We start from the raw sequence: 16637 nt of genomic DNA on the forward strand, positions 1-16637 counted from the left end.
GCCGACCCAGACATTGGCGGCCGTGAATCTGCATCTGCATGTGGGACGGCACTTGAGGCTCTGGGAAGGGCAGCCTCGTGGAGGGGTGGCCGCAGCTTCACTTTGCTCCTCCCTCCCTCCCTCCCTTCCCCTCCAGTGCCCTGCCTCACTTTTACGCTTTGTGATGCATGAAATGAGGTAAAAGTAGGCCCAGTGCACGAAGCCTGAGTCCTCAAGTCCCTCCTGGCCACTCAGAACAATGTGGAGCAGCTCCAGGGCTGTGGGAGGACAGCGTTCAGACGCTCTCACGGGAATCTCCTCTGACCCTCCACCTTTGGAACTCGAAATAGCTGTGGCGTCTGCCGCCTCGACGGGGGCCTTTTCCCACTGCTCATTACCAAATCGCCACAACCCAGAAATCCTGCCAATGACACTGGATGAGGTGAGGATGGAGGTCAGAGGGAATTGAGCTGTTTCTGTCCAGCCCATGTGTCCTCTCCTGGCCCCTCTCACCCCAGAGGAGGATGTCAGAGACAGGCCACAAAAGCATGGGAATGTCACTGTTTCCACGGAAACCCTTAGCTTGGGAAAAACAATACTAGTTTAAGATAAAATAATAGCACAGAGGGGTGATGCTGCAATGTGCCTGCGCTGCTCACTGCCCGTGCCCCTCCACGTCAAGGACCCAGTGAAGGGCCAGCAGCTTGTCTTTCCATGCTTTCAGAACTAGCTGCACAGTTAGGAGGGGAAGACATTCCGGAGGAGCTCGTCCTGAATGTCAAGCAGATCTTTGATGACCCCATCCCACCTCACTCTATTCTGTCCCATCCATTCCTCCACCCCATCCCATCCACCCTACCCCATCCCACCCAATCCCATCTACCCTATCCCACCCCATCCCAACTCTCCTATCCCACCCCATCCCACCCCATCCCACCCCATCCTATCCCATCCCACCCCACCCCACCTATCCGTCCATCCTGTGTAAGCCTATCTCATCTGTTCCATGCATCTGCTCGCAGCTGCCCATTTACCACTCCTTCCACACAGCGCTGTGACATGGCAGTGACGGTGATAGTAACAGCGTGTGTTGGATATTTCCTGTGTCCTACTCTAAACACTTGAATGCCATGTCTTTCTTGGCCTCGTGACATGTCTGTGAGGTAGGGACTCTTCTATCACCATTTTGCACTGGAAAATGGACTTGACGTGAGAGAACCTGCTCCAGCCGCCCTGCTGGTAAGGACTGGGGGCTTCTCCTCTCTGCCCCAGCAGCTGAAGCTGCGTCAAGCACCGAGCTACTGTCGAGGCGTGTTGTAGAGACCAAGGCGTGTGCCCTGCCCTCCAGGAGCTGTTCACTGGGAATGCCAAGGATGGGACTCTCGGGACCAGGGACATCTGCTTACTAGCTATGAGAAGTCGAAGACATCTTCCAATTTCCATGAGCTTGGGTTTTCTACTTTTAAAATGGGAGTGAAGCAAAGTAAACACTCTCTAACATGGTTTAGAAATGGCTCCATCTTGTGATTTCGTGGTAGGGGGGAGAGAAAGCAGACGAGGCTGTGGCTGCAGAGGTTTGGGGAGAGCGAGACAGGCTGACCCAGAGCAGCAGAGGAGTTTAAAGCTGGTGTCTGGGTGGAGGGAGGCATTCGGCTGCGGATCCTGAGGAGGCCCCGGGACGGCAGGAGACACTGGGGGGAAGAATGGTTGGGGAGGAAGATTTGGAAGCCAGGGGGAGGCAGGCGGTTCTCCATGTTCCTGGCCTGAGGTGGAACTCTCCAGCCTCACCTCGCATCAGGGGCTCGGGCGGGCCCAGAGTCTCTTCTCCAGGAGAATTGCCTGCACCCTGTGGGAGGAGCCCCTGTGGCTGGCGCTGGACCATGGCAGGTGAGCAGGGGAGGTCTCCAGAGGCTGGTCCACAGCGTGTAGGAGGCAAGGAAGGAGAAGATGGAAACAGTGAGGCCGAGGCCTCAGCAGCAGCCCCGAGGAGGGCAGTGCCTCCAGGAGGGAGAGGAAGGCACACTCGGAGCATTTCTAGGAGAAAAGAGCGACACGCGTGCAGGTTATTGGGAATGAAGGGGACAGTCCTGTGTGACACCAAGGCTGCCGTTCCTGCAGTGCCCCGCACCAGCGTGCTTACTCCTCAGGCGGGGACTTGTCTCTTGACAGCCTCAAAGACACTGTGGTCACCCCATTCCACAGATGAGGGACAGGCAAGGAGGCGTACAGAGACTGGCCCAGGGCCACCCTGCCAAAAGGAGGTCTGGGGAGCTGGGCTGCCCTTTGTCTCAGGGAGACATAGCTTGGTTTCAGTGCTGTCTGGGTTTTCTGGACGAAAAGCGCTCAGGCTCCACGTGGCTCTCTCCAGGAATAGCCTTTGCAACCGCAGGTCAGAGTCGTGCAAATGCTTCCTGTTACATCACCCAAGACAGGATGTTGGCTGCAGCTGAAGGACATGCCCTGCTAGGGAAGCAATTGGACGCCCCCAATAGGTTACTATTGACCATAGTAATGGGCCAGAAACCTGGGAAACGCCCAGCCACATCGACCGCGCCGTCCGGGGTCGCGACAGCGCTCTGAAGCGGCTGGTGGCTGGTCTTCTCCTGCTGACCTCACTTGGTGGGATCTCTGCCACACTTCCTGTCCAGGTGATGGGGGGCTAGTGAGTGCCCTGTCCACCCTGAGCAAGCCCTGTCTGCGGGGCCTTTCTGCACTTTCAGGAGGCTAGTTCCTCCCTCACCCCAGAAGGACGCATGCTGTGGGTTCTTATGTGAAGCTCCACTCCAGGTCTGTCATGCAGGCTGGTTCCTGCTGGGACCTGGGACCCGGGTGCTCAGGGCTCCTCTTCCCTGTCCCTCTTCATGGTGCTGCCAAGGTGTGTGGCTCAGGGGGACAAGTCACAACCTACTCCACAACTGTGGCCTTCCCTCGGAGCGTCCCTCTCTCGCCTCTTGATTTCCCTGCTTCTTTCCTCTTTAAGAAGCAGTCTTCTCCATCATCTTTGGGAATAAGCTTGCATTTCTCCTCAGGGATTCCTGGTTGGGAGTCAGTGGAAATGGGATCCACCCACATCGTCTTCTCAGAGATGGGAGCACAGGTGCCTGGTGTCCTCCGGCAAGAGGAAAGACACGCAGGGGGACCCTTGAGCTGGCTCCTCGGGAGCTGACCTGGGCACAGCTACTGTCAGTGGAGTTGGTTCAGGTTGCCTGTGTTCTGTCTGTTGCAGAAGGAGGGATGGCCACTGGACCCTGGTGGAGGGGTGGTCATTGGACCCTGGTGGAGGGGTGGTCACTGGACCCTGGTGGAGGGGTGGCCACTGGACCCTGGTGGAGGGGTGGTCACTGGACCCTGGTGGAGGGATGGTCACTGGACCCTGGTGGAGGGGTGGCCACTGGACCCTGGTGGAGGGGTGGTCACTGGACCCTGGTGGAGGGGTGGCCACTGGACCCTGGTGGAGGGGTGGCCACTGGACCCTGGTGGAGGGGTGGTCACTGGACCCTGGTGGAGGGGTGGCCACTGGACCCTGGTGGAGGGGTGGTCACTGGACCCTGGTGGAGGGGTGGTCACTGGACCCTGGTGGAGGGGTGGCCACTGGACCCTGGTGGAGGGGTGGTCACTGGACCCTGGTGGAGGGATGGTCACTGGACCCTGGTGGAGGGGTGGCCACTGGACCCTGGTGGAGGGGTGGCCACTGGACCCTGGTGGAGGGGTGGTCACTGGACCCTGGTGGAGGGATGGTCACTGGACCCTGGTGGAGGGGTGGCCACTGGACCCTGGTGGAGGGATGGTCACTGGACCCTGGTGGAGGGGTGGCCACTGTACCCTGGTGGAGGGGTGGTCACTGGACCCTGGTGGAGGTATGGTCACTGGACCCTGGTGGAGGGGTGGTCACTGGACCCTGGTGGAGGGGTGGCCACTGGACCCTGGTGGAGTCCTTGTGTGTGGGCTCAGGGATTGTGTGATCAGACGGACGTCTGGGATCTCACCTGGGCATCTCAGGACCTGGGAGACAGGATGTGCTTCCCCCAGGTGACCAGGGAGTGGTCTCTGCCCTCTGCCCAGCAGGGGTCAGGCCTCGTTTCTTCGCAGTCCCTCTTTCACAGTCACCGTCTCCTGGTGTCTGAAGCCCAGCTGTCCCCTTACCTTCCCCATGCAGGGGAATCACCGAGAACTGCACCTGGCTTTTCCTCGTTCTTCTCACATTTGTGTCTTTGTTCTGTCACCAAGAGAGTCATACTCGAGGAGAGTTCATCCACCCAACCAGTGAGGACAGAGCCTAAGGAATCGAATGTGACTCTCCCAGGACAGGAAACAGCCTCAAGGCAGCACTAGGTGGCATGCCCATTACCCAAGAGGAGGTGGCAACAAAGAGGACGATGACCACAGGGCACTACACCGGCCACAGCGTGCATGCTGTTCATGTGCCAGTGCCAGTGGACTTTGCAACCAAGCCATATCTCTTGTACTCCTCCCAGAAACTTCCTTGAGTAGGTCCGAATGTCACCCTCCTTCTGGGGCTGGTAAGTCGAGGCCCAGAGATATCGCAGCCCCCATAGCAGGCAGCTTCGAAGACGAGCCCACGTCAGCCTGTTCACAGCCACCTCTAGGTGGCTTTTGGCAGATGCCTGTGACTGTCAGCGGTCAGTAGGAGACAGTCGTTCTTCCACAACATCACGCTCAGTGCGTGAAAGCAGGGCCCACGTGTGCCCTGCCCTGAGCCACTGTCCTTTTTGCTCTGGCCACGTGGAGTATCAAAGCTGAGTCACAGTGACACTCAGGACCCTCTCGCTCTGCAATGGGCAAGGAGCAGCCTCGGAGCCTGGACTGGACCAAGCCTCGCAGAGATCAAGCTACCAGGTCGTCTCAAAGGTTGAGGGCTAAGGGCACCTTTCTGCTGTCCTGTGGCTGGGGCAGCTGTTCCCAGAGCAGTGACCCCAGTCCAGATCCGCCAGAGTCAGTGCCATGATTGGAGAGCCCATTGCCTCATGCCCAGGAAGCTCATTTCCAGCAGTGTTCTGCTGGCTGGCAGAGCACATGGCCTTGATCCGGACCAGGCGGCCGAGACAGCCTTCGCCTCTGGAGCATGACCTTCAAACACCTGCTGATGACCACTGAGAAGTGCATTTCTATTGGGGCAAGCAGGGAGGTCAGCTACTGCACAGGTGTCACACTGTGCAAGAGAGCCAGCCACAGCTACTGCCAGCTATGGTTACAGTCAACTGACATGACAACTGGTTGTGATTGCAGCCAGCCACAGCTACTGCCAGCTATGGTTACAGCCAGCTACCATGACAACCAGCTGTGATTACAGACAGCCAGAGCTACTGCCAGCTATGGTTACAGCCAGCTGCCATGACAACCAGCTGTGATTACAGCCAGCCACAGCTACTGCCAGCTATGGTTATAGCCAGCTGCCATGACAACCGGTTGTGATTACAGTCAGCCACAGTTACAGCCAGTCACTTTTATAGCCAGTTACAGTTACAAATAGCTACAGCCTCATTTATAATAAGCCATAATTTTTCATTGTTCTCATTCCTGTTTTTCCTGTCTTGCCCAATTAAAACCTAAACTTCTGCGGAGGACTGACTATTTCATGGGGAATTTCAAACAAGTAACACTGTATGACAAGGGCCTGGCATTCAGCAAACATAGTTTTCATCTTGACAAAATGAATGTGCCAAAGGAGAAGCTGTGCGAGGCCAGGCTGGTGTGTTTTTGAGATGAGGTCAGCCTCGCTGCCCAGGCCAGTCTGGAACTTGTGGACTCAAGGGCTCATCCCCCTAGCTGGGACTGCAGGTGCTGCCCCCACAGTGCTGACCTAAAGCCAGTCTGAGCAGGCCCTGCTGGAATTCCCAGCCTTTTCCTGAGTTGTGCGCAAGGGGCTTGCACGTGGCTGTGAACTGACAGCTGTACGGAGGTGGGAGGAGGACTCACCGGGGGCGCCTGAGGGCATCGTGGGAGCTGGAGCCGGAAGGCTAAGTGCTGACTCCCACGCCCGCAGCCACTGGCGTGTGAAGCCACAGGACTGGTCTCTGTCTCAGGGCCGCTCTGCTTCCTTAAGTCCTGGAAAGTGATGGTCTCACAGTTAACTGCAGATTTCCAGACTGCACTTACTCTCTCTGCCTATCCTCATCAGAACAGGTCCTGTGGTGTGAAGAACCGAATGACTACGCAGGTCGACTTGTCTATTTTTTGATTTTTAAATTCTTCTTTCCTTTCCTGAGGTGCTGGGAATCATACTTAGGACCGTGCACCTGCCGGCAAGCACGCTACTGCTGAACTGCATGCCCAGACCTCCACATACCTATTTTCAGCCTCTCTGAAGGACAGACATTAGATTCAGTGGTTTTGGCCACTTAGGGCATTTCCACTCCCCAGTTGACCAAACCAGAGACACCCTCGTCCTCGGGGACTCACTCTGTGTCTCGCTGAGTAGTTCAGCAAACGCTGCTTTACTTTAGCCTGGGGAATCAGTTCATTTGCTCGCTTGTGGGTTCCCTGACTCAAGTAGCCAGTCTTTACTGAGTGCCTGTGGAGTGCAGGGCCCTGGGCTGAGTGAGGCTGTCACTGTGAGCAAATGGGACTCTCCGCAGGCACAGACACACACACACACACACACACACACACACACACGCAGGGACACGGTGCTGTGCAGGGAACCCCAGAGGCTCCAGGCAGTGAGGCTGGATGGGCAGTGCCCTCCTCCTGTGCTCCCGGGCAGGCCCTGTGTCCTTCCACCATCATAGCCTGCCCGCTGTCTTTCAGGACAAGCAAAGCACGTGCTTCAGTTTACAGGGAGGGCAAAGTTGCCCTTGCACTATTCCCAGGGTCTGAAGCTCCTTTTAGCCCTGGAAATGCCTGCACAGGGCTCTCTGTGGCTGGTTCTCAATGCGTCTTGCTCAAACATGATTGCGTTTCTAGAGCATCAACCAGGGCTTGTTTTTGGCAAGTGCTCCTGAAGGCTGTCCACCCATGAGCATCTCAAGCATAACAATTTCCACTTCATGCACAAATTAGCAGGAAGGACAAGGTAGCCCATGCCTTTGGATTTCGATTTTGCAGCTAGGGTACCTACATGGGGAGCAGGTTTAAAACAGCAGGACCCTAGACTTATTCAAACCTTCCGGACGAAACCACTAGTGAGTCATCTCCAGAAAGAATGATTCCTCTGAGCCTTTAATTAAGCTCTCACCTGGGCATTTCCAATTGATTTCACTTCAAAACAAGTTTTTCCTTATTAAACAGAGGGACAAGGGGCTGGACCTGCGAAGGTATAAAACTCGCTTCCTGTTAACACGCCTTGGTGAAACCTAGCCAGAAGAAAAGCCTGGCGTGTCAGAGAGAGCCTGTAAACAGACCAGAAGTCCTCCCCCAGACAGGGCTGCTTCTGACTCTAAATTAATGTTAGCTATGCTCCAGTTTATCTTTAAAGGGGAGATAATGCAGCAAGCTTGGGCTTTGTCTTGTTTTCCATTTGATTAGCTTCCTTCCCGGAGTTCTGTGTGTGCGGGGAAGGGGAGAGGAAAAGGACCAGGGTGGGGAGGTGTTCCAGAATCGCCAGGAGGAAAGCAAGCCAGACACTGTTCCTCCTGAGACAGAGGCGAGCTCGTGTCTGCAGTGGTGGGAACCGCAGGCTGCCCGTGTCCTGCACACGGACGCAGCCAGGTACCACTGCCCAGCAAGCTTCCAGTTAAGCAGACTGCTGCCCTACACAGGCCCTGCTCCGAGGTGCTGTCCTGGCAGCCCGGGAGCGGGGTGTCCCCAGGCTGGCAGGGCTTCCCTTCCCACCTGCAGGGCCAGCATGAGGAAAAGCAGAGAGTGGCTTTCGTTCTCTTTTTAAAGGTCATCTTTAAAGTTCATTCTTTTTAGGCCTGCATGACAGTAGAGTGTGTTTTGACATATCACACATACGTGGAGTATGACTTATTTTTTTTTCCTGCCTCTGGATTTATTTATACGAACAGCACAGGAGGACACCAGTCCCCACAGATAGGGGCTCAGGGGTCACACCAGTCCTGTCCTCACATTCACAGAGGACTTTATTATGGAGCTTCGCAGGGACCTGGGCACCCTTGGGCGGGAGGAGCTGGAGCTGATGCTGATACTGGAGCTGCAGTTGTAGCCTGGGTCTTGGCTTCGACTTGGGCCTTTGGCCGGCAGAGCCTGCCTCCCTGGCTGTGTGGGCACGAGCACGCTTCCCATGCTTGGGATGGGCAAGCGAGGCAAGGCGATCGAGCTTGCGACTGGTGCTCTTTGGCATCTTGGTCTTGACCTCCGCAGGCTTCACCAGGGCCTTGACGGCCTCAGCACGTGCACTCAGGGCCTTGGCGTTGTTTGCCTACATCTTTTTCGGGCCCTTCTTGTTGTGCTTCTTTGCAAAACGCATATTTCTCAGGAACGTGGGGTCTACTCCCTTAAGAGAGTCGTATCTCTGTGATCGGGGTTTCTTGATTCCATTTCTGTGCCATTTTCGAGATTGTTGTGCGTGGTGTGGTTCTTGGACCTGGCCATGTCTGCACTGTAAGCCGCTGCTCCCAGAGTGATTGAGACTGGAAGAGGAAGAGCGACTGATTCTAATTAGGATCCGTTCAGGGGTGGTAGGTGATGTGGAGTTTCACCGGTCCTGTGTTCATACTGTGTGGAGGAAAGTGAGGCCCATTCCTTCCACTGTCTGTCCTATTTCTATCACCCTCCCTTCCCTTGAGAAGGAAATGCCCATTTCTCTAATCCAATGAGCTTCTATTCTTCCATCCTCCTTATTGTGGGTTAGCAGCCACACATCAGAGAGAACACCCAGCCTTTGGTTTTGGGGGACTGGATTATTTCACTTAGCTTGATACTCTCCAGCCATCCATTTACCAGCAAATGCCATAAAGTCATGCTTTTTTTGTAGCTAATATGGAACGTGACTTTCTACACATGATGGAATATGGAACATGGAATGGATTAGAATGTGATTTTCTACAATGATTTTATAAACAGCAGTTGATTTCCACATAATTCCATTAAAAAACAACTAAGAAGTGATATAGATCAGTGACTACTGGGGATGATTCATGCTGCTGTTAAAAGGTTTCTGTTGAGTGTCTGGAGCATTTCTGTATAACATATATACAGAGTGTTCACGGGAAAAACAAACGGACATACAACAGAAAACTGGAAATTCAATGTGTTCATAAGACAGAGCCTGTTTGAAGAGGATTTTCCGTAGTGCTGCATCGTAATTGCATTCGTATCAGATTTTCTACAGGTAAGAGTGGTGCAGAGGCCCTCCCTCATACCTTCTAGAGTGCGACTGATATGTGGTGAGGGCTGTGCTCTGCTCTAGACAGTGAGCATGTCATGGTTTCTAGCTGCTTACACCCTCCTGAGACCAGAGGACTCTCACCTGGGTTTTCCTGCTCCCTGCACAGAGCTGCTAACTCCTACACCCTCCTGAGCCCAGAGGACTCTCACCTGGGTTATCCTGCTCCCTGCACAGAGCTGATAACTCCTACACCCTCCTGAGCCCAGAGGACTCTCACCTGGGTTATCCTGTCCCTGCACAGAGCTGATAACTCCTACACCCTCCTGAGACCAAGGACTCTCACCTGGGTTATCCTGCTCCCTGCACAGAGCTGATAACTCCTACACCCTCCTGAGCCTAGAGGACTCTCACCTGGGTTATACTGCTCCCTGCACAGAGCTGCTAACTCCTACACCCTCCTGAGCCTAGAGGACTCTCACCTGGGTTATACTGCTCCCTGCACAGAGCTGCTAACTCCTACACCCTCCTGAGCCTAGAGGACTCTCACCTGGGTTATACTGCTCCCTGCACAGAGCTGCTAACTCCTACACCCTCCTGAGACCAGAGGACTCTCACCTGGGTTATCCTGCTCCCTGCACAGAGCTGCTAACTCCTACACCCTCCTGAGCCTAGAGGACTCTCACCTGGGTTATACTGCTCCCTGCACAGAGCTGCTAACTCCTACACCCTCCTGAGCCTAGAGGACTCTCACCTGGGTTATCCTGCTCCCTGCACAGAGCTGCTAACTCCTACACCCTCCTGAGCCTAGAGGACTCTCACCTGGGTTATACTGCTCCCTGAACAGAGCTGCTAGCTCCTTCACCCTCCTGAGCCAAGAGGACTCTCACCTGGGTTATCCTGCTCCCTGCACAGAGCATACTTTTTCTACTGCCTGTTGTGCTGGGCAGGGCGAGAGCAACCTCGTTGGGTCAGTGGTTGAGAAGTTCTTGAGAAAGAGCAGAAGGGAAGGACACTGCGGGACACCCCCTGGCCATGGGTATTGTGTCCCTTATGCTGAGGGAAAATGGGGTATTGGAACTGGCATTTCCTGTGGTGTCCTCCACTTCTCTAACATTTGTCGTGCTCCTCTTGGGCATCCTGCATCTCGTCTCTGTGGTCGATGGAGAAGGAACCTGTCCTAATCACAGGTTGATCCCGTGGCCACACTGTCATGTCTGGCTGTGATTAGCTGTGACCAGAAGACATATGTTATCAGCTCTGTGAGGAAAAAAGCTAGGTATTTTCAGTTCATATCAGCAAGCATCCTTGAATTCTTGAATACTTTTGATGTCAACTTTGTGCTCCGCACAGGGGATGGAAGGCATTAGGAAGGATTCCACTTTCCAGTTCTCGTGTCCAGCTTGTAAATGGACACATAAGCCACAACCATCATGCAGGACGGCAGCCTGTAAAAGCTGTGCCACACGACCAGGCCAGGAGGTCTGGGTGTCTGCCTGGCTCGTCCCCTGGATTACTGTCAAAGCTCTGCTTGGTGCTCTCCAGGCTTGGAGTAGCAGTGAGGGGAAGCAAGGCCTGAAGATGGCATTAGGACTGGGAGTGAGAAGCCACTCCTCTTCTCAGAGGAGCAGAGTCCAGACCACTCACGCCCGAAAATGCTGGCCACACAGGGCGGCGGACAGTGTAGCAGGTCCCTGGCAACAAGTCCGCTCTGTGAAGGGGTGCCTCCAGCGTCCAGGGCAGTCCGGGGCAGGGGAGCAAGCCCTGTGGAGGGGAAGGTCACCCAGCAGAACACCCCGGCCCTGCAGCCGGAACGGCACACACTCATCTGGGCACGTGCGTCATCCTGCAGAAGAGGGAGCTGGGGTCGGGCAGTAGGGACACTTTTTAAATGTCACATACCTAACTGGTGGCTGGGCACAGAGCCCAGGAGGACGGGTGGACCACACAGAGCCATTACCTGTGCATCCCAGAGACCGCTCAGGCTGCACCAGCCTGGCTGGTCGTCTGGACATACTTAAGCTCCCTGTCATTCAGTTTCCTCATCGGCAGGACGGAAACGACACTACACTAGCTTATGTGCAATGAAGACAAAGCATGTAAAGCAATTGAGATTAAAACGGGACAGTGCTAACTAACCGGGGTCACTGCAGCCGCCTGGAGGTGTGACGATCAGTCTGCGCTGGTGTCCTTCCTGCGCGACAGGAAGGAAGGCAGTGACGCGGTTGTCTCTTCTCGTTCTCAGAGCAGGAGGGACTCTGCTGTTGAGACGCGGGTGCTGGTGTGGCAGTCCTGCTCCCTTCTCTCCCTTCCAGGGCCAAGGAGATCAAGCTCAAGTTGGGTACCCTCCTGCAGAAGCCCGACTCTGCCGTCGACCTTGTCATTCCCTACGATGAGAAGGTGCAGAAGCTAGCCAAGACCCAGAAGTGAGTGAGCCCCGGGGCCCCTGCTCCACAGGCCTGCCCTGATCACTGCAGATCAGCCCCCCGAGAGTAGGTTTGTAGATGAGTTTTCCTTATGAGTCCATTTCTGGAGCACGGTGTCAGACACTGGCAGAACACACACACACACACACACACACACACACACACACACACACTCAGAAGGAGGGGAGCCTTACCTTGGGAAAGTCAGACACTGTAAAAAGGAGAAGGTATCTGCTCAGTTAGCCACCAGAGTGTGGTCCAGAGTGTGGTAGAAACACCTGATCTGGCGCTGGCTGGGGCCAGGAACCCTCCCAGATCATGGGCCAGGAGCCCTCAGTGACCCCTCAGCTCGCTGCCGAGGGCCGGGACGGCTGTGTTCTCAGTGCGAGGAGTGTTTCCTTCAGGAAGGTTCTAAGGGACAGGCAGATGATCCAAGACTTGTTTTCTTCCCCAACTTGGAGACCTCCCAGGTCCACAGAGGAGTGGGTGCTGGGCTGGCCATTTCTATTTCATGCACAAGAGCTTCCCCCAGTTTTACACCTGCACTCCTGGGTTTCACTGTGTTCAGGGGAACCTAGGCACCGTGGGAAGATGCAGTCCGGGGAGCTGAGATGTCAGTTCTCACAGCTATCCCGGCCCGATTTTCCTTCTGCTGTTGCTGTTGCTCTTTCTGTTTGCAGCTGTGGGGCTCTGGGCTGACTCTGCACATGAATGCCCCTTCTGGGCTCTGAGGACCTTGGACCATCACTGCTGTGGCCAGGCGGACTCACCCACAGCCTGCAAAGTGGGCCTGCTGAGGAGCAAAGACAGGGCACCATCCTTGGTCCACATGCAGACCTCCAGAAGTACTGCTGTTTAGAACCCACCACCCACTGGCCTGCTGGGCACTGCTGCCCATGGGGCAAAGGCAGGACAGGGTTCCCAGACTTGGGCTGGCCCCGAGCAGCTGACTATGGGGGGTGGCGAGCAGAGCAGGACCTAGTGGGTGCCACCCCAGCCCCTGGTCACTGTCCCAACAAGAGCAGGGACCTGCAAGGATGTCAAGTTGAGCCAGGCACCCTGCAGATGGCCAACCAAGCTGGACCCAGACAGACAACACAGAGTGACCCACACTCAGGCACCCTGCAGATGGCCAACCAAGCTGGACCCAGACAGACAACACAGAGTGACCCACACTCAGGCACCCTGCAGATGGCCAACCAAGCTGGACCCAGACAACACAGTGACCCATACTCAGGTACCCTGCAGATGGCCAACCAAGCTGGATGCAGGCAACACAGAGAGACCCACACCCAGTCACCCAGCAGACGGCCAACCAAGCTGGACCCAGACAGACAACACAGAGTGACCCACACTCAGGCACCCTGCAGATGGCCAACCAAGTTGGACCCAGACAGACAACACAGAGAGACCCACACTCAGGCACCCTGCAGATGGCCAACCAAGCTGGACCCAGACAGACAACACAGAGTGACCCACACTCAGGCACCCTGCAGATGGCCAACCAAGTTGGACCCAGACAGACAACACAGAGAGACCCACACTCAGGCACCCTGCAGATGGCCAACCAAGCTGGACCCAGACAGACAACGCAGAGTGACCCACACTGAGTAGGGTGCTGAGCACACCCATGATACCCCAAGGTCACAGCCCATGCATGGCAGAACTGCCAGCAGGTGTGACCATGGCTCCTCGTATGTCGCTGGTTGTGGCTTCCAGGAGCAAGCCTGTCTCTGGGGACGATGGCCGATATTCACGTACTTGTGCCTGGACTCCTCAATTGCAGGGCACCCTGCAGTGCCTTTGGCTCATGACCAGCCCCAAGCCCGTGAAGACTTGCTGAGTCCTTACCCAAGGCCACCATTGCCCTGGGTACCATGGATGGGACACCAGTGGGGAATGCTGGCCCTTTTCCATCCTGTGTGTGGACCCGACTGGCAGACATCTCTTACCCTCACGAGATGCTCATGCATTAGCTGCTGGTGCTGCAGGGGTTAGGTTACTAGCCCAGGGCAGGGAGAAGGGGAAGGTTCTCCCGAAGGTCCTGATCTCCCAGGCAGTGGGTGCACCATGGTGTCAGTGAGATCAGGCAGGGCAGGTTGGAGAGTGGACAGGAGGGGCTACCAGTTGAGATGGCCCCTGAGCCACAGGCACTTGGCCTTGTCGGACCTGCAGCCCACCCCTCCGCTGAGGCCATCCATTTGAACCAGCCTCCCCCCGACACACCCACACATGGAGGGTGCGCGTCCCCCTGGTCTGCTCTGACTGTTAGCCCAGAATGCTGACTGGTCATCCTGCATCTGTCTTGTTTCCTGAGAAGCTGGACATAATGAGGGCTGGCTCTGCTGCCTCCCAGGCTGCCGTCAGTACTGGCTGGGGTGTGTCTACCTGACTGCCTTACCTGCCTGTGGACCAACCTGGCCCTGAGTGGGCCCTGTGGGTCCTTTCCAGGACTGATCTGGGCTGTGGTGTGCTGCTGGCATGGACACTGTCCAGCTCCGACCAGGCCACTGGGGAGAGACTGGCTTTGGCAGTGTGCTGACGTTAGGTGCACCTGAGGGTGCTCAGACTGTTGCCCCCCACGTCTCCCACCCCCAGAGGAAAGGACCCAGGGAAGTGACTTCATTTCATGAGCATACTCGAGTCAGAGGTTCAGGGCGCAAACCAGGCCTTTCTGTTGCTCTGAGTCGATTTCTTTTGTCCAGTAGTTTAATGTCCCGCTGCTTCTGTGTGTACTCTGACATAGTGTGTGACTCTTAAGTGCAAAATATCGAGCTCACTGTAGGGAAGGAGCACATTCGTAGGGAAAGTCTCAGTACGGAGCTCTGCAGAAGAGCCAAAGGGAGTCGTTGACCTTTTAGGTCAGCAAAAAAGTGAAGCAGGACGCACAGGCACTCACGTCCACGCCATTCCCCGGTCCCTCTGTGCTAGCTGGGGGAAAAGGGCAGAGAGGGCGGCTCATCCACTCAGTCTGTGGGAGCTCCATCCACCCTAGTCTGCGCATGCTCTGTCGTGGGGAACTGGAGTCAGGAGGTCAGCGCAGCACTCAGCACGCATGGACAGCGGAGGCTGCATCTCGGCCCACAGGACGAGGACCCACGACTGTGCCAACCTCAGCTGCTGGCCTGAATCATTAAAAGGCCACACACTGTTCCTCAGACTAGAAGCAGGACCTCCCTGTGCCGTCTGCAGAGTCAGGTGTGATGCCAGAGCTAAGAACACCCCCGGCCCATAATGCCCGCCTGTCTGGTCTGGAGCAGGGAGTGGGACCCCTCCCAGATGAGGCCTGCGGGACCCTAGGCACTGCCAGGAGGGGGGAGCTGGCAGGAAGGGATGGGCACTGAGATGAAGCACCAGAGAGGACTCGGCGACCGGCCGCCATTCTCCTGAGTCAGCGCCCCTCGAGTTTGTGATAAATTCCATTCCAGGTGTGCGAACCGTTTTTCTCAAAATAGTCCCCTGTTCTAATTAGACAGGGAAAATGTGGATTTTTAAAATGCAGACTCGCTATGATCATGTCCCAGCATGAGGCAGATCACACCCCATCCTTCTCTAGCCTTGCCGATAGCCTGGGGTCAGGGACACGGAGCCCCAGGCACCGCGGAGCAAATGGGTGAGGTGGAGAGGAGCTCAGCTGTGACGGGCGGAGTGCTCTGGGGCGTGCCTGGGGTGAAGACCATGCAGTTGCTCCCGCGGGACCCACGGAACAGCGAGGCTGGGCGCCATGACGAGCAGACAGACCCAGCTTACACGCCCAGAGACGAAGATCTGCCCAGGGACACAGCAACGCAGCCGCTGACTGACAGGACCCACGGCTAGGAAACCACCCACTGTCCTTGTCCCAGGACGGCAGGGGCATCACCGGCTCGGCAGGGCCACAGCACTGCCAGGCCTGGCTGCCCGCCCAGGCCTGCTCTCACTGGCCTTTCTCTCCTCAGGCCCTCGCGGGAGGAGGCTCTGCAGTGGCGCGACTCGCTGGACGGGCTCCTGAAGGATGGCCGTAAGTGCTTGGGGCCAGGGGCTGGCACCCGCTGACCCTCTCCGTGACCCTCCAGTCCTGCTAGTGGTCTCCCTGGGGAGGCCGGTGCAGGATACAGCAGTGCTGTGACCAGGAGGGCGAGGAGGGTGGAGTGTGGGGACAGGCCCGGTGCCCAGGGATGCAGGGCACAGGCTGCGTGCCCTCTGCCTGCTGCTGCAGGGGCAGTCAGGGTGGCTGGGCCCACGTGCTGCTGCCTGTGTTCTCCAGAGGCCAGGACTCCCTGTGGGCAGGCTGGCCTTGACCTCCTGGGCCCCAGTGATCCTCCATCTCAGCCTCCAGGGCAGCTGGACTCCAGGCACTGTCCACCACACCTAGATGACCTGTGTGCTTCTTCAGTGCTCATCAGAAAAGAGTGAGGCCCCTGGGCACGGTGGTTCTTGCCTGTAATCCCAGCAGCTTGGGAGGCTGAGGCAGGAGGATGGCAAGTTCAAAGCCAGCCTCAGCAACTTAATGAGGTCCTGAGCAACTTGGTAAGACCTTGTCTCAAAATAAAACATAGAAAAAGGGCTGGGGGTGTGGCTCAGTGGTTAGAACCCCTGGGTTCAAACCCTGGTACCGAAGAAAAGAACAGGGTGCTGCCTGCTCGGCTCTGCTTGGGTCAGGAAGGACCCACCCACCACAGGTCAGCAGTGCACCCCATCAGACTGCTCTCCAGCTCTCGGGACCCCACGGGGGCTGCCGCCCCTCTGCCTCGGTTCCCTCTCAGGCAGCAGGCCTCCTTCAGCTTCACTCAGGAGGTGACTGGCGCAGGAGGGCTCCTGCCCACACCAGTGCCACCTGGGTACACCTGCCTGCCCACCCTGCCCTCAGCAATCCCCAGGGCTCCCCTGCCGACTGTGATTCCCAGTGTTCAAGGTTCACCACGCTGCAGAAGACATGTTTGGGTAACCCTAAGATGGTGGTTGGCGTTGAGCCAAGAGGTGGCGCATAGTTAGTGTTAACACAG

At 56.4% G+C, this 16637-nt stretch overlaps 1 protein-coding gene across 1 annotated transcript in view; it reads left to right on the top strand.

Annotated features, from left to right (window-relative positions):
• Positions 1 to 16637, top strand: part of RGS5 (regulator of G protein signaling 5) — a 40531-nt gene that overhangs the window by 12321 nt on the left and 11573 nt on the right. Inside the window, exons 2-3 of the mRNA XM_079107442.1 lie at positions 11542 to 11652; positions 15591 to 15652. Coding sequence (XP_078963568.1) covers positions 11542 to 11652; positions 15591 to 15652 — 173 coding nt within the window. The remainder of the gene's footprint in view (positions 1 to 11541; positions 11653 to 15590; positions 15653 to 16637) is intronic.

Source organism: Sciurus vulgaris (assembly GCF_902686455.1).
Source record: "Sciurus vulgaris genome assembly, chromosome: 12".
NCBI lineage: Eukaryota > Metazoa > Chordata > Mammalia > Rodentia > Sciuridae > Sciurus > Sciurus vulgaris.